Source organism: Protopterus annectens, chromosome 7.part0 (genome assembly GCF_019279795.1).
Source record: "Protopterus annectens isolate FY-2018-M chromosome 7.part0, PAN1.0, whole genome shotgun sequence".
Taxonomy (NCBI): Eukaryota; Metazoa; Chordata; order Ceratodontiformes; family Protopteridae; genus Protopterus; species Protopterus annectens.
Genome location: NC_056739.1, coordinates 203,966,412 through 203,985,180, shown reverse-complemented (window position 1 = coordinate 203,985,180; position 18,769 = coordinate 203,966,412). Strand labels below are relative to the sequence as shown.

Genomic DNA, 18,769 nt, shown 5'->3' with positions numbered 1-18,769 from the left:
AAATGCATAAAGAAGTCCCAGAGGACAATTATGAACAACAGCGTCTCTTGGTGACTCACCTGGAGTGGGGGGCTAAGGGAGAAGTAGCTGCTGCATTTGGCATTGATTGGACTGGCAAACAGATCGCAGCAAGGCTGTCCCCATTTGCGGAAAATCTGTTCCGCTACTTTCTGATTCAGAAACCACTCGTGAGGCATCAAGATTGCCCTGCTGAGTGTCGGCTATATTGGTTGTCCCCGGGATATGCATTGCTACTAGAAAGCACTGGGAAGATATCACCCACTGCCAAACGTGAAGAGCCTCTCGACAAAGGGGGTAAGATCTGGTTCCTCCTTGCTTGTTTATTGACATATTGTCTGACTGGATTGCTATTGTTCCTACAGGAAGAAAGTCGTGAAGTGCTTGCAACGCTAGTAGCACTGCTCTCATCTCTAGGGCACTGATATGCAGGTGAGCCTTGTGATCTTGCCATGTGCCTTGGACAGTCCTGCCTAGATAATGCCTCCCAGGGAGGCATCTGTGGTCACAGTAGCAACGGGTTGGCAAGGAAGGAAGGGTGTTCCTGTCGTCAGTTGATCGGGCTAAATCCACCAATGATGGTCCTTTTTGCAAGATTCCGTTATGAGAATATGATGAGATAGAGGCAGTTGTTGTAAAGACCACTGGGAAAAGAGTAGCCACTGAAGAATTCGCATATGCAGTCTAGCTAGTGGAACTAGGGTTATGGCAGAAGCCATGGCACCTAAAAGTTTCAATATTGTCTTGGCCTTGACTCTTTGTTGAAGAAGTAAACTGACTATCTGTTTAAGATTTTGAACTCTGTCTGCAGGGAGATGAGCCATCATGGTGACTGTGTCTATTTCTGCACCTATAAAAGTCACAAATTGAGAGGGCAACAAGGCAGACTTTCCCCAATTTATTGTAATTCCTAGTTGGGTGCAGAGCTGGATGGTTGAATTCCTGGCTTGTAGGAGTAGATGCCTGATGGTGGCGATCAGGAGCCAGTTGTCCAGGTACGGAAACAATTGGAATCCAAGATGTCGCAAGTGAGCTATCACTACCACCGTGCATTTGGTGAACATCCTGGGGGCTGTGGTGAGACCAAAGGGCCGAGCACGATGCAAGCGTAGAAGACACCTCGATGCTCTGTCCATTTTGATGTGGTAGTAAGCATCTTGGAGGTCTGTGGAGCACATCGAATTGTCTTTCCCTAGCAGAGGGAGTAGAGACTGCAGGGTTACCATTCGAAACCTGGACTTAACTAATTCATTTAATTTGCTGAGGTCCAAAATGGGCCTCCAGTCCCCTGTTCAGTTTGGCACTAAAAAGAATCTGGAGTAAGTTCCGAATCCTATCTGGTCTGCAGGGATGGTTTGGATGACTCTCTTTGAAAGCAACTTTTGAACTTCTATGATTGCTTGATCCCTGTGATTGGGTGGCACATCTGGGATCTTCTTGGCAGTGTGGGGTGGAAAAAAGAAGGGTATAAAGTATCATCTGGTGATTATTTGTGTACCCACTTGCCTTGTAGGATGCTGAGCTAGGCTTCTGGATACAAAGATAAGCGACCCCTGACTGGCTCCAGAGAAGTGCAGCTGGATCCCACATCAGGAGCACTGATACGGGACGGCCACAAAAGAAGTCGTGGCCATCCTGGTTTTGCGGACCCCTCCTGCCTCTAGGGCAACGTCTACCATTAGCTCCTCCTCCCCTGCCTCTGAGGAGGAATCACCCGGTGCGTCCATTAAAAACCTCTAGGATTTCTTGAATCACATTTTCCCGCCTCTCTGACCCTTGGGGTATGGTCCCTTCCTGTTCGCGCCTGGTGAGTCTATCTTTTACCTTTGGTCCATACAAAGAGGAACTGTCGAAGGGGGCGTTAGTAAAAGTAGATTTGACGGGCTCTTCAAAATTACATAAGCGCATCCAGGAGTGTCTCCTAAGTGAAAACCCTGAACCCGCTGCCCTACTCGTGCCATCTGCTGCATAGGAGATCAGCCTCATGGAGGAGTTAACAATGGAGTTTAAGGTTGACAACTGAGCAGTGTCTTTCTCAGGGACTCCTACAGTTGATGTACCTTGAAGAGCATCTCCTAGCTCCTTTAGGAGATCTCTTTGAAGCTTTGTAAAATGTGTGAGGTAATTCAGCAATCTGAGAGTAAAAGCTGTTGAAGAGAAGATACACTTCCCGTATCTATCCATCGTTCACGACTCCTTGTTCGGGGGATGGACAGATGTAGAAGTCTCTGCTAGTTCCTTCTTTGTGGCTGCCACCACCACCATGGCATCAACAGGCACACCTTTGGTCAAGAACTCTTTTTCTTTGGGGGCTGAGAGAAATTTGTTGGGTCTTCTGGGGGACTGGTTCCACGGCATCAGGAGTTTCCTACACTTTTTGACTAACTAGGTCTAGGAGCTCATGAAAAGGTGGAGAAACCCAAGAGGCTGAAGGTTGAGACCCGAAAGCCTTCAAATTCACTGACTCCTCATCAGAAGGGGTGAAAGTGGGCCAGCTGCCTCTCTGCTTTAGTATCTCTAAAATATCTACAAAGGAGATATCATCAGAGGACGACCTAGGGGACCCTTCTGACTTCTCGAGGTCTGTGTCCGAGGTAATGGACTCATCCGGGGAGTCTACATGCTTCCTCTTGCATGTCCTCTTCTGAGGGGGCTCCTCAGACGGATATTCTGGGGTGGTCTCGGAAGACTGGGGGCCACCCAATGGTGGCTTCTGCGGCTGCGGGTTCTCTGCTGCTGAGAGAGAGAGAGAGAGAGAGAGAGAGAGATGGTGCTGAGACAGAAGTCGGTGCTTGAGGGAGAAGAGTATTGGTACCCTTGTGCGGAACTGACGATCGAGACAGCACGCTCCTCATCATCTCGAAAACAGATCTCTCTGGTTTAGAGGACAGCCCCGGCTCCGAAGAAACGGAGGCAGCCCTCGGCTCTAAAGCAATCGGCTCCGAGATGGATGTAAGGTCCGAGCTCAACCTAGCCGACGAACCGAGAGGTAGGCTCGGCACTGAAGACGTTCGGTTCCAAGCGTCCCTGTTGGGGCAGACTGGTGACACCAAGGACGGCACCGAAGGTGTTGGAGCGGAACTCTGCTCTGAGACAGCCACAAAGGAAGCTGGAACGACGGCTTCCACAACAAGTGGCACCAAAATCTCTGGCTCCGAAGGACCAACATGGCTCGGAGGAGGAACAGCAACAGGGAGAATGGGCTTAGATGGCTCCGGAACCGACTGGGGCAGAGCCAACAACAGTTTTGGTAAAGCAGACGGCTTCAAAAGTCTAAGCACTACTCTCTCCACATCCTCTTCCAAAAGGCTCTTAGAGGATCTGGATGACAGGGTAGGTGACCTAGATTTCTGTAATATGGGAGATTGTAAAGTTAGAGAGACCGGCAATAGCTCTCTAGACCGGCTCTGATGCAATTTCTCAGTAGTCGGCTCTGAAAGGCTAGGGGCCAACACTGCAGTGCCAAGATCGATAACCTCAACTGGCTCCGAGGACAGTGGAGCCAAAGAGGTAGCAGGCTTATCCAATTTTAATGTTTTCTGAGGAAGTCCAGACAAAGTAGTTGGAGCAGGAGAATGTCTCTTTGCTGACTTGACCTTCTCTTTCTTTGAAGGAGACTTGGAGGATAATGAAGAGCGGGCTAAGTCCTCCTCAAAGGAAGGCTTAAGGAGACCTTTCAGTATTAATTTGTTCTTCTTTTCTTGGAGAACTCTGGAACTGAAGGAGTGACAGAAAGAACAAGTTTCCTGTAGATGGATGGCTCCGAGGCAGTAAACACAATTACTATGCCCATCAGTGATTGACATGTTTTGGGAGCACTTAAGGCACTTTTTAAAACCCGAAGGTTTATGATCTTTGGACTCCTTTGACATGCTAGCACTACTCAGTACAAACAGAACTCTATAAGGACAGAAGAGAGGACAAGGTCCTCTAACTTAAACTGGCCTCACCATATAAGAAAACCACACACAAAAAATACAATTGAGGACTAGGTCCTCTAACTTAAATGGGCCTAGCCCTGCTAAGATAACACACACAGACAAACAAACAACAGAGGACTACGTCCTCTAACTGAAAAGCCCTGTTGAGGAAAAACACCAGAAAAGTTAAATAGTGGACTAGGTCCTTTAACTTAAATGAACCTAGCTACCAAGAAACAGGAAAGAAGCTAAGTCAGAAAAAATACCACAAACTGCGAATTTTAACAGCAGGCAAAAACTAGCCAAAATAGCAAACGACACTGCACACAAAATACTATTCTACTGAAAACTAGAAAACAAGGTCCTAACACAAAGGCGGATCTACATTAAAAGAAAAAAATATTCAAAAACTAGCACACAGAAAAGGATACCACTCGGAGAACAAAAACGGGCCTAGAACGACCAACAAGTTCTCAGCAATAACTATGGAAATTTTGGCAAAAACACACTACTACATGCTACCTTTGAAAAACTATGTAAACTAAGCTATCTTTTAAGCAGATATATCAAAAAGGCTATAATACTAATGAAAAAAATGCAACTTGGCCATGGCCAAGCAAGAAGCACTTCTGAACTCAGACGTGGCAAACGAGATCTGGGGATTCTTACTAGTGCACTATGGGATACCTACCTTGCCACGAGCCAACTAAGAGACTTTGAGCTTTGTAATCGGCTTCGAATCCATATGTAAGAATGAAGGCGAGATAGGACTAAAGAACATCTCTACTTATGCCCTGAACAGCTTCAATCAATGCAAAACAGTAGTTTAAGCCAAAACACAGTAATTTGCCAAAAACATACGGTCACCTTGCGTTATTTATGGTTAATGTGCCCTTTTTGTTCTTTATTATATTTGTTGTGCCCATTGTACTTTTCTTGTGCTCGTTTTACTCTAAACATGTTTGTTTTGTAATTCCAAGTAATTCTAACCCCTTATGTGCTTTTCTGATAATCGTTTTACCAAATATCATAATTTTAAATATTTCATTTAATTAATAAACTTTCTGTGCCTCTCGCTTACTTAATAATGCATTCTGTACCCTAGCAATGCTCCATTTTATCTTTTTAATAAATAAATTGTTTGTGCAAGTTTTCATTACTTGCAGTTTGTTCCTGGTCCTTTTCAGTACTCAGTTCACTTAGTTTACCTTCACTGTTAAGTCTGCACCTCATAGCTTTGAAAAGCAGTCTCTGGAATCCCGGTTCTGACACCATGTAACTCGTCTGGTCTGGATAAAACAGACAACATCTGTGGGTTCTGTTCTAGCAGCTTTATTATGTACAAGAACATTAGGATTGAGGCTTAATTACATTAAACTTAACTATCACACACATACATGCTCACTCTCTGGGTGCACTCTCAAAATGGCACTGACGCTAGCACATGCTTGCTATTTATATGCACATGCTGACCTTGAAAAGCTTCTTAAAGGTACAATACAAACACACTATTCTACAAACAGCATCATGTCTATTCATCATATACTGCAGTACACATTTCATGCATTACATCTCCAGCCATCACACTGTAGCACTACAATCCACTAACAATACAAATTTTATGAAGAACCCACCAACACCCCCACCTTGGGCCAGTCAAGCCACGTTGCTTTCTTACCTGAGGGGAAAGGGAAGACCTGCTCTGTACTGAGCTGTCCTTTAAACATGCTCACAGCAAACGACTTGGATTCCTGTTGACAAGAAAAGAAAAAATCAGTAATTAAACTAAAGCAAAGGTCAGGAAGGATTTTCAAACCATGAATTAATGTTACATTGACTAGGAGACATGGAATTTCCATGTAATAAATAATAAAGTTAATTTCTGTGAAAAAATAACTGCTTTATTAATAATTTCTCTCTCCTCCCTTTTTAATTGATTGATATTTGATTATGACTGTTCAGCTAGCATATGTAAGCTCTAAACCTACTTCCTCAGCCAACATGTCTTTGCAACTTACCTGCTGTTTACCTTTTGAAGCAAGCAAAATAAACCCTTCCCTGTGCGTGCGCGCGTGTGTGTGTGTGTGTGTGTGTGTGTGTCGGGGGGACTGCAAAAGAACTGCATCATTGAAGGGCGGGTAATGTTGACATATGTCAGACGCAGGTGATGATGAGCTGACTGGACCTATTACCTAAACAATACCAGATTCTTCACAAGAAAGTACTGGAAGTGTACCTTGTAGCTCATTTCTTCTCCCATTTGTAACACCCAATTTATAATGCAGCAAGATGGTAAGCAAGGGCATTTACTTATGACCAGCATGCACAACTGTGCATTTTTATAAGCCCCTTTACATTTAACATCAGATATACATAAGGTGTTCTTGGCCCATAACATCTAGAAGTGCTAAATCCAAAGTTATTAATTGTGCCGTCCATTGAGAATATGTGTAGTCAATTCTGTTCCTACCACAGGGAGAACTATAAAGTGATTTCATAGAAGATAAACATTACTTTACTCAAGAAATACCTGTCATAAGCACATGAAACGTTAAGACCAATGACAAGCTCTTTAAAACACTAAGGACTCTGTGCCCAAAAGCAGGTGTAACTTTTGCAAATATTCAAACCAAGCCAAGATTATCAAAGTGGTTTTACTAAGAGTAACTTTATATTTCTGAACAAAAAAGGTAAAATCAACAAGAAAAGTAATTTCAATTTGTAAGATGAAAACACATGGAAAATTCAGAAGAGAATAACGTAAAATGAACATTAACAATGTCAAATGCTTACAAACATTAGTTTAAAGATAAGCTAAATTAAAACCAAGAACTAATATGAAAATAAGTTATGAAGATGATGTTCTACAAATCTATCACCTTTCAAATAAAAAGGGGAGTATAAAGTACTGATCAGCTAAGCTCAATAGTTAGATTAAATACACAGAAAGAAATCTGAAATCACAGCAACAGTAATGAAATTCATAACCCATTGAAGTTATTAAAATTAAGTTATGTGGACGTTTTATGCACACAGCCTATTAGTTGATTAACAGAAGAGTTAAAGTAATATCTGGAAAATACATTTCAAACAAAATATGTAAACTATGTAAACATTAAAAAAAGAACAGACAAACAATACATTTGTACAAATCTGTACAAATAAAACATAAGAAGCAATCAGTAACAATTTATAATTACTGAGGATGGCTCTGAAACACAGAAACAGAAGGAAAGCAAAGTCCACCTCAGCACATCTACACATTAATGTTAAACCTCCATCCATTTTATCTGTGCATCCAAGTACACATTCAAAAGAATAACTACAGAAAAATACACTACAGGAGACCAAGGATTACAAACTTATAGAGTTATATATTCAGACACAGAAACGTTTTCTCTTACATGTAGCCACTCAGTGCCAAAACAGATATCCTCTTAAAATTCAAAGCAGGCAACATTCAACTTTTGAATAGGATAAAATTCTTCAATCTTTACCCATAGAAGACATAAAAATTAAATAAAACTAGCTGTTGTTGCTCTTCCAATCCAGTCTTATTAGGAAAGTCACAGCAAATGCATTTCTTCTCTAAATTGAAACACTATCTATAAAAATCTAGACATTTATACAAAATAGAATGATGCTCACCTGGCTACAACCAAGGCAACCCGTGCTTGAATACTAGCACAGGCAGCAAAGCAGTCAATCACAAAGCCAGAGGAACAAAACGATGACGCCTGCCTCAGACTGCCCTTGCTATGGAATAGACTTCATATACATGTCAAACAGAGCACCTCACTAGCCCTCTTCAAGAGAAATCTTGATGAGTGGATGGGAAATAGAAAATTCACCCCGGGGATCACTCCAGTGGCTCTACTTGACAGAGGCACTGGGAACTAAGGTCGGGTGGCACGATGTCAGGGTAATCCTATGGGCTAGGTTTGTAAAGGCTCCAGGGCCATTAGCTTAGTACACACCTATGAGCCTTACTTGCCCCAGGGAAACATTGAGGGGAATGTCTCCAAATATCCATGGCAGACACCAAATATTTCCTGAGAGCAACACATGACTCAAACTGGTGGTGGTGGTGGGGGGGGGGGGGTTACTGCCTGATGAGTAGTATTAATTGCAAAAGTGAGAGACAGTCTCATGTTGCAATCCTTGACTGCAGACCTCTGGACAGCCTACTCCAACACAGAGTGGGTATTGTTAGGGTATATAGGAAAAATAAATCCCTTAATAGCACTAAGACAGCTGTATCAATGCTACTAATTTTGCGCAGTTGGAAACAAATGGGCAGATTTGCACTAAATGACTAAATGATCAGCAACCATGGCAGAATCAAAAACAAAAAAAAATGCTACTAACTTGAATAAAACAGACTTTCAAAGAACAAACCTTGACTGTTTACCTACCATCTGAAAGTATAATTCAATATCCATTTAACGTGGCACACCAGATGCTCCGAATCCATATTTTGTGAAAGAAATGTTTTAATAATGTCATCAGAGTAAACTACAGCATTGCTTAGTGGCAAAGTTGATCACTGTCTAAAATAGTAAGTTTCGACCTTCATCCAACACTGTAGGATCACAGAGGGCATAGCAAGGGACTATATAGAGTTACCCCAGGGAAATACAAAATTGACAATATGCCTCTAACAGATGACTCAGCTGTTTCAAATTTAGGAACTTGTGTGGATAGTGACCTAACTTTTGACCAAAATGTGACAAGTGTTTTAAGAAAGTCTTTCTATATTATACAGCATATAAATAGAGAGAGTGTGTCTAGATCTAGAGCTGTCATTGTCCCCTTTTACTCAGTCCCCATTAAGCCAGTTATTGAATACAATGCCCCCTTTGGCATGCATCTTTCCAGACACATGCAACAACTGGAATGCCCACAGATGTATTTTACTAAAAGGATACAAGGCCTAACCAATATGTCCTGCCTAGACTGACTCAAAGCCCTGCAATTATATTAATATCCTACAGACTGCTAAGAGGTGACCTGTGCGGCATAAAAAGCATTCTCCAACATACTACTGATGGATTTACTGCACATCAGCAAGTCAAACCACTTTAGAAACACTCAGTCTAGGGATCTAAACCTTTTCTGCAACATCAACAGAATGGTTTGGAGGGACAGGTCTGTCTTGCAGAGGATACTGCAGATGTGGAACAGACTCCCCATCCACATAAAACAAAGTTCACCTCTATCCATATTCAATTGCAACTTAGATCTATGGATGGGAAACAAAATATTTACCCCCAAACTGTCCCCGTATTGCTAAGGGACACAGGCAGCTCCTAACTGCTTTATCCCATGATGGGTCCCCTCAAATTATCTATGGTATGATTCCAGTAAGTTATTCTCATTATGGGTAATATACAATTACTGACCATTAGATGGGTAAGGGCAATCTATAACCAAATAGCATAGAGCATAAAAGCAGAGTTGGCTAGGCTTAAAATGGCTTGCAAGGGCAGCTAGCCTAGTACTTACCTATGAATCTATAAGAGTAAATGATAAAACACTTATTTTTAAAGTAAGACAGTACAGGTGAGTGTGATGCTTACCTTTGAAGGATGGAAGTACTTAATTACCCTACTGCTCCTCAACATGCTCAAGACAATTCTGCTTGTGTTACTTGATAAGGTTATAAGGTTGGTAAACACGTCTTTTTTAACCATTTACAAGGATCACAATCCTCAGTTTCTGCCTACTTATTTAATTGTTTATTATTTTAAAGCAAAGCATAAACTCTTCTCAGAAGATTCCAAAAGGTCTCAAGCAGTCAAAATTTGAATACATGTACGTGACACAACTGGCACAAAATCAACATAGGCCAGAAATGAATTACTGGTACTGTAGGAAAAACACATACCAACAAAGGGGTAGCAGGAGATAAGGGTGCTCATTTGTAATAAATAATCAATAAAATACTCTCTCAAAGTTCTGCCAATACTCCCTCACTCAAATTTACTTTTTTCTTGAGACATAAGCACTGACCTCTTTGATAATACAATGCGCTAGACATGTAAAATCTTTCTAAGCATGGTTTCCTTAAGTTTACCTAGAATTATTAAAAAGAAAATGCTTAAGTTAATTAAAAGCTGAAAGCTGCTGTTCTTATATAACTATAACATCATCATTATTCCCTTTGGGACACAGGTATTTCTTGAATAGTACCTTGAGACAAGAGATCTCGAAGAACCTCTGGGGAAAAAAGGAAATTGTTCCAGAAGAGGCTGAGGAATGCCCATAAAAGGAGGATGGGATATCCATATCATGAAGTACCCCTGATGAATGATTGACAGAACCCAAGAATCCTGAGCGATCTGAAGCCAAATAGGAGGAGAATGAGAAAGGAGAAGAGAAAGAGAAATTTGGCTGGGAAGAGACAGTCATACAGCACCTGGTTTGTGACGAAATGACGGCATCTGAATTCCTGAAATCTGAGTGGCCTTAGCAGGAGGAGCCAGTTTGTCACCCTTTTTACCTTTAGCAGAAGGACGAGATTGGCTACGAAAAAAGGATGGCTTACAAGGGTAGTCTCTCTGAAATTTAGGAACAAGAGAAACAAACACATGTTTAAACTCATGTAAGGCCTTCCCCTTATACTGAAGAGACAAAAAAAAAAACAGCAGCTGCTTCCCCAAACAAGTTTACTACCAAGAGGAGCATCCATTAACTTAGCCTTGATATCATCAGGTAAAGGTTGAAGCCTAATCCAAGAATACCTCCTCATTACGGAGCCAAAATTAGCAGCCCTAGAAGGGGCATCTGCAGCATCATAACTTCCTTAGCTAGAATGATGAAGTCCCTAGCAAGGAAAGAACAGAAGTTCTACTTTCAGAGTCTGGAAGATCAGAAATAAGTTGACAGGCCTGATAAAGAAGAGCCAACACATACCGAGATATATGGGTCTGATAATTAATAGCCCTAAAAGTAAGGGTACCAGAAGTGTGAATTTTCTTACCTAGCATGTCCATGGTTCTGCTGTTCATGTCAGAAGGCAGTAACTTGGCTGAATGAAGCAATTGAAATGGCCTGTCAAAGGCCACAGACACCAGAGAGGGGTCAGCAGCTGGACTTTTGTACAAAAAGTTACAATCATCAGGCAGCCTATAAAATCTATCAGGATTCTTGGGAGCAGGGGGCAGAGAATCAGGAGCTTTAGAGACACTGGAAAAAGCATTCAGCAAAGCAGCCAAAACAGGAGGAATAGCAGCAGATTTACTAGATTCAATCTGCAGTAACTCACAGCATCTCTTACTGCTATCAGAGACCTGAGCACAATCCCACTTAAAAAAAAATAACATCATTCTAGAGGGTGTGTCCCTAAAGGAGATTTACTCAAAAGTACCACCAGGACTATTACATTCCTCCTCCTCCTCCTCTAATCCACAAACAAAGAAGAAGATATCTGACTAGAATAAGTCAGGGATTCTTCAGCAGAATCCAACTCTTCCTCAGAAAATTCTTGTCCCCTAGGCCTTTTAAGGGGAGTACAGAACCAAGGAGGAGCAGGAGGCTGTAATGACATTAAAGCATGAAATAACCCCTAAGAAAAGGCCTGACACTCACTCTGTGGATCCCTAGGAGCAGAAGAAACATGTTTAGTTTTTTGTTTCCTTTTCAAGAAAACATCCCCCCTATAAAAATGAGAAGCCTCTGACTCAGGACGGCATTCGATAACCGTAGTAGGAAAGTACAGTTTTGTACTTACCATAAATGTAAATGTTTGAGTGTTCACACTGCTGCAGTCATTATACTTGGGTTATCCTGCCGTCAGGCGGTCCCACAGTTTGCCTGAGCTCCAAAGTCTTGGTCAGGCGTCGGTTGCTGTCGCTTCTTCCCTGCCGTCAGTGCGCCAGGGGTATATAAGATGCATCCGATGCCATTTTCTTCAGTTTTTCTTGCCCCAGATGTCAGGTGCCCACAAGTAGGTAGGCAATACATATTGCTAATCAAAAATATACAATAAAAACAATACCTTCAGTTACCAGCACATACACCCCAAAGGTTGTATAGGATAGAAAGGTATAGATAAGTCCAGCTAGTTCAGAGGGGATGGAGGGAGGGTACCCTGGACTGCAGCAGTGTGAACACTCGAACATCTACATTTATGGTAGGTACAAAACTGTACCATGTTCATCGTGTTACACTGCTCAGTCATTACACTTTGGTAGAATCCCAAAGCTGAGGTTGGGTGGCTGGTCTATAAAGAGTTAGGATTGGCTATGAGGCCCTGCAGAAATGCAGTGGCAAATCCTGCTCTGGATTTAGAGTAAAGAGGCAGGTGGTAATGCTTGGTAAAGGTGTGCACTGAACTCCAAGTTGCAGCCTCCAAAATTTTCTTGGTAGGTACTCCTCTGAGAAAGGCTGTTGAAGTGGCTGTTGCCCTGGTGGAATGTGGCCTAATGTTATTTGGGACTGATTTTCCATGCTGTGTGTAGCAGTACCGAATACAGTGTCCTATCCATTTGGATATAGTCTGCTTTGAGATAGCCTTGCCTGTGATCCTGCAGCATATGCTACAAACAGTTGCTCAGTTTTCCTGAAAGCCTTTGTTTTGACCAAGTAGAAGTGTAGCTGCCTGTGTAGGTCCAAATAATGCAGAAGTTTCTCCCCTTTATTCTGGGGGTTTGGATAAAAAGTTGGCAAATGGATGGTTTGGTTAAGCGCCACACTAGATACCACCTTTGGCATAAAGGTAGGGTTTGTCCTTAAAGATACCCTGTCCTGATGAAAAAATGATAAAAGGTTCCACTGCCATTAATGCCTGTAGCTCTGAGACTCTTCGTGCTGAAGTTACTGCCAGGAGCAGAGCTGTTTTCCATGATAAAAATTTTACATCGGCTGTATTGGCTGCTCAAAAGGTGGTAGGGTCAGTTTTTCCAAAACGAAATTGAGGTTCCAAGTTGGTGTTGGTGTTCTCTGGGGCTGTCTTTAGCCCCTCTGAGGTACTGTTTTAGCAAGGGATGAGAGAATAAAGGAGGTTCCGTGTTGTAATGTGCTGAAATGGCAGAGGCGTGGATCTTAATTGATGAGAAGGATAGGCCTCTGTCCAGCATCTCAGTTAAGTATTGTAAAATCTGAGGAATGTTTGGAACAAGAGGGTCAAGGCTTTGAGCCTGGTTCCAGGCGCAGAATCTCTTCCATTTCTCTGAGTAAGCTTTCCTTGTGTAGGCCTCCTGGCCTCCAAAATGACATCCATAACAGCTTTAGAGAGAGATGTTGTCTGTTTGACTAATGTATCTGCCATGCAGCCAGGTTTAGGGTTTTGAGTTGACCGTGCCGGATCTGGATTGTTTTGTTGAGTCAGAAGGTGTGGAATTTGAGGCAAAATCCATGGTGGGCCTTGAGCCAAGTTCCTTAAGATAGGGTACCAGTGCTGGCGTGGCCAGTCTGGAGCAATCAGGATCATCTGTGGTTTTCCTTGTCTGGCTTTTAGGAGTACCTTTGAAAGGAGAGGCAGTGGCGGGAAGGCATAAACTTTTAGGTTTTTCCAGCTGAACAGAAGAAAATCCACTTTCCATGCTTGTTTGTGATAAGTCCTTGTGCAGAATTTTTGTAGTTGGCAATTCAGTGGGGAGGCAAAAATATCTATGTTTGGGCATCCCCACTTTTGCGTTACCATGTTGAAGATTTGTGGATTCAATTTCCATTCGTGAGGGTCCATGATATTTCTGCTTAGATCGTCTGCCAGAGTATTTATCTTTCCTGGCAGGAATTGTGCTTGCAGGTGAACTTGATACGTTAGAGCTGTGTTCCACAAGGTCATGGCTTGCCTGCATAGGGGATAAGAATGAGTGCCCCCTTGCTTGTTTATGTTCCACATTACTGCGGTGTTGTCTGTCTTTAGTAGTAATTGACCTGGATGTAGAAGGTTCTTGAAAGCTGCTAGGGCATTTTGAACAGCCAACATCTCTTTTTGATTGATGTGAAGATGCATCTGGTCTGTGGTCCACTTGCCCTGAATGCATTTTCCTGCCATGTGTGCTCCCCAGGCGTAATCCGAAGCATCTGTTGTTAGAGTTTCCCTGGCTGTGGGTTGGGTAAAAGGCTGACCCTTGTTTAGGTGACATGCCTGTGCCCACCATCGAAACTCCTGTTGTAGGTGGGGAATCATTGGTATTACTGCTTCTAAACCGTGAGAGTGTTAAGTCCAAACACTTTTCGGGTACCACTGTAATTTCCTCATATGCAGTCTGGCACATGGTATTAGTAGTATGCAGGATGTCATGAATCCCAAGGCCTGCAGAATTTTTCTTGCAGGGAGATGGGACTTTCTTGCCAGCAATTGAAAATATTGAGTTAGTTGAACTTGTTTGTCTGGCGTGAGGTAAGCCATCTGGGCCGTTGTATTTAAGCTGGCACCCAGGAATATAATCTGTTGTGAGGGCACTAGTTTTGACTTTTTTTCGTTTACTGTGTACCCTAAAGAAATTAGCAACCTTTTTACAAAAGCCAGATGCTGTAGAAGAATGTCCTTTGTCTCTGCTTGAATGAGGCAGTCGTCCAGATATGGATATATTTGAATTCCTTTTTGTCTGCAAAATGCAATTACTGGTGCCAGGCACTTTGTGAAGACCCTGGGTGCAGTAGATAAGCCAAAGGGCAGTGCAGAGAATTGGTAGTGCATTGTACCAGCTTTGAATCGGAGGTATCTTCTGCAATTTTGTCTGATAGGGACATGCAGGTATGGCTCTTTGAGGTCCAGAGTAACAAGCCAAGCCTTCTTGCCCAGCATGGGTAGAAGCTGCTGTAATGTCAACATTTTGAATTTTGGAATATCCAGGCAAGTATTCAGAATTGAAAGGTCTAGTATGGGCCTCCAGGCCTTGTCCTTTCTGGGGACCAGGAAGAGTCTTGAGAGACCTCTCCAAGGCCTTTGATATGGTGAACCACATTCAACTCCTCCATACATTAAAAAAACTATCACTCAGCAATTCCACGCTGAAATGGTTCCAATCCTACATGTCCAATAGGCAACAGGCTGTTCTATGGCAGGACAAATTATCTACATGCCTACCTGTTACACTTGGAGTTCCCCAAGGATCTATTCTTGGCCCTCTTCTCTTCACCATCTTTGTTAATGACCTGCCCACAATCACCCCCCATGCCACATGCATTCAATATGCAGATGATTCGACTATCATCAGCACTGCCTCCAACCTGGCAGACCTCACTGCTTCAACCCAAGACACCTTCAACCTAATAGAAAAATGGTTCTCAAGTCGACAACTAGTTCTCAACCCCAACAAAACAAAACTACTTACTTTCTCACCCACTAACAAGACTCTTCCCACCTTCTCTATTACATCCTCCAATGGAATCACTATATCACTAGAAGCTCACACAAAGCTATTAGGTGTTACCATTGATAACTCCTTAAATTTGACACCCATTTCAATCTTACCATCAAAACCGTCAATAAAAGCTTGGCTCTCTCTATAAAGTAAAACACTTTCTCACTCCTCACGCTAAAATTACAATTGCCAGCACACACCTACTATCAACTCTTTTCTATGCCTCCCCTCTTTACAAACCTAAACAAGACAACCCTTAACAAACTTGCTTCTTGTTACAATCACATAGCTAGATTTGCCACAAATTCTACCTTTAGAATGCACCACTGCACTAACTTGAAGCAACTAGGGTGGTTAGAGTTTTCCAGCCAACTCCATTTCAACCAACTCAAAACGGCTCACCAGATACTGTATCACCCAGAGAAAACACCAGCTCTGAAAAACATCATTCACCCCTATATTAACCTGCAATCTTTACGCTCCTCCAATAAGATCTTAGCTCAAACTACCAAAGCCAATAATTCTGCTGGGGATTCTCTATTCTCAAACTTTGTAGGTAAAATGTGGAACTCCCTACCGACCATGCTCACCTCAGAACCCTCACTCCTACAATTCAAAAAAAAGCTTAAATCCCATCTCAATACTGTCTGGCAATGTCCCTGTTCCAAACCTGATTAACCACTATCATTTACCCTTCTCTTACCTCACTATCCTTAACCGCTTTTTAACAAGGCGCCTCACCTTTGTAACTGACCTATGTTTTTTTTTTTTCCCCAAGATGTGATGTATCTTTATATTGTATTTAGAACTCAACTATCTTCCTTTTTTTGCATTAACAATGTTCATATGTCTGTTATGTACTTGGAGCTTTTCTCCCCGGGCCGCCGCTGAAAATGGACATGTATCCAGTCGGACTCTCCCGGTTAACAAATGTAAAATAAATAAATAAATAAAATCCTTGTCCTTGTTCCTGTTGTGGCACTTTTTGAATAGCTCTCATGTCCATGAGGGCTGAAATTTGTTTTTGTGCCATTGCCCATTGATTTTGTGGCAAGTCTGGCATTCCTTTTAGCCTTGGTAAAGTATGAAAGTGGAATTTGTAACCTTGAGACACAATATTCAGGACCCATTTGTCTTGGGTGATTGTTCATCAGTTTTGAGAAAAAAGTGCTAGTTTTCCCCCTAAGGGGGCTTCCAAAAGGGACGTGCTTGGCGTACGAAGGGGAAAGTCATTGTGACTGTTTCCTGTAAGGTTGAGACTTGTCCTCACCACCTTTTGGGGTTGAGGTGTCCCACTGTCGTCTGTTTGAGCCTTGGGGTTGAGATCTGCCTCTTGGGCATCTGTATCTGCCTCTCTGTGGCCTGTCCGACACTGGAAAGGACCAATTCTTTGTTGGCCAATTTCTACTAAACCGAGGTGGCTGTACCTGTAAGAAATCCTTGACTGTTTGCATAGATTTAGCTTTATCCTCCATTTTCTTTAATACCTCTTCTGCCTTAACACCAAACAAAGTATCATGCTGTAAAGGAGCATCCAATAATTTTGCCTTAACATGATCAGGTAAACTTTGTTCTTTTAACCAAGCATGTCTTCGAATCACAGAACCTTTAACTGCGGGTCTACAAGAGGCCTCTAAAGAATCAAAACCACATTGCAGAGTATGTTTTCCCACCTGTCCAACTGCATGCAATAAATCCTGCATTTCTTTACAATCAGGAGCTTCTGTGCTTGCAAGCATTTTCAGTTTTAACTGAGCCATTAAATATTGTTGGTACTTAAGCATGTGAAACTGGCAATTTAAAGCTCTTACTGCTAAAGTTGCAGAAGTGTATACTTTCTTCCCCCATCTATCCAAAGCTCTGGAATCTCTGTCAGAGGGTACTGGATGTTTTCCAATGGAAGCCTTAACCCCTTTTGGACCCTGAGAAATAGTTTCTGGATCAGCAGAAGGGTTTTTGTAAAGAAACTTGTGAGAGTCAGGGACTCTATAATACCCATCTGGCTTGGCTGGAGCAGGGGGCAAAGAATCAGGAGATAAACTGGATTCAGAGAACACATCATCCACAATATCTAGCTCAGGCAGAATAGCCAGGGGCCTGTGTTGTGGCAATAAGAGGAAATCCCTGAGCCTTTTCTTGGATTCGGAGTAATCCTGGCTTTCCCAATGGAAATGCTCCCTCATGGTATGTAAAGTTTCCCCAAAAGAATAATCCTCAGGAGGAGAGGCTGAAGGGATAGATTCTTCAGCATCAGAGTCCTCTTAGTGGGGGTAGAGTGTATTCCTGGTCTGAAGAGGAATCAGAGGAAATGGAAACCTGATCAGAGGAGTCATAGTCTGAATCCTACCTAGGCCTTTTCTCAGGAGGGGGATGGGAACCCCTGATTAGAGTAATGAGGTCTTCGGCCATTTTAAGCATCTGTTTCTTAGGCATGGAGGACTGTCCAGGAGAATGCTGTACTGGTTTCTTTGTCTTTAATGGTACCTTTGTCTTGGCTGTTGTTTTAATGGTAAGTTGTGAAGGTCTGAAAACACCCTCAGAAGCCGATGCCTGCTCAGCGGCTCTGGACCCACATGAGGGATTACATTCCGTAGGCCCAATACCTTGAGTTTCCAGAGGCCTAGAGGTCTCCATGTGGGAGTTGGAAGCGGCCTGTGGCTCTGAGGTAGCGGGTGTCAGGGGCTGTGAAAGCGCCTCACTGAGAACCAGCGAACCGGCGACTGGCCTAGAAGAGGTTTCATCGTCGGTTTTGGACCTCGGATGCCTGTCTTTATCCTTGTCTTTGCGTTTTTTCGGTATTGAGGTCGTCGGCTGATCCGACAGCATCGTATAATTGAACCTTCGGCCAAAGTAGTGCAAAGCAAAATCAAAACGTCTTTTTATAGTGCGTTTGTTAAATCTAGCACAAAACCGACAACTAATGACGTCGTGATCAGGGTCTAGGCATGGAATAAAGTAAGAGTGGAAGTCCTTATGAGGTATTTGCTTCCCACAAGAAATACAATTATTAACTTTTTCTGACATCGGTCTGTGGCAAGAAAAAAAGTTTCCCCAAAGGGGTACTTAGCTTTATTGAAGACTTTGGATCTGAAATTCAGGAGTCGGCCGACCGGCACTTGCGAACTGCTTCTGCTTCGGGCACTGCGCGGCAAGAAAGACTGAAGAAAATGGCGTTGGATGCATCTTATATACCCCTGGTGCACTGACGTCAGGAAAGAAGCGACAGCAACCGACGCTGGACCAAGTCTTTGGAACTCAGGCCGACTGCGGGACCGTATGACTGCAGGATAACCCAAGTGTAATGACTGCAGCAGTGTAACACGATGAACATCTTCTTCTCTAACTAGAGCCTGCAAAACCCTCCTAGGCCACTAAGAAACAATCAACCGTGGTTCCCCCTGAACATCTGAAATGAACACCTGCAATGCCTCGTCGGACATGTTGCCAGCCGGATCCTCGCTGGCTTCCAACCCAATTGTGGCACTGAAATCAGACAAAAATGCCAGGCGAGCC

The 18,769-nt window shown here is 42.8% G+C and overlaps 1 protein-coding gene across 1 annotated transcript in view; it reads right to left on the bottom strand.

The window, feature by feature from the left end:
• The window catches only part of ACADVL (acyl-CoA dehydrogenase very long chain), an 808,259-nt gene that overhangs the window by 677,565 nt on the left and 111,925 nt on the right, over positions 1–18,769 (bottom strand). Inside the window, exon 4 of the mRNA XM_044076702.1 lies at positions 5,617–5,689. Coding sequence (XP_043932637.1) covers positions 5,617–5,689 — 73 coding nt within the window. The remainder of the gene's footprint in view (positions 1–5,616; positions 5,690–18,769) is intronic.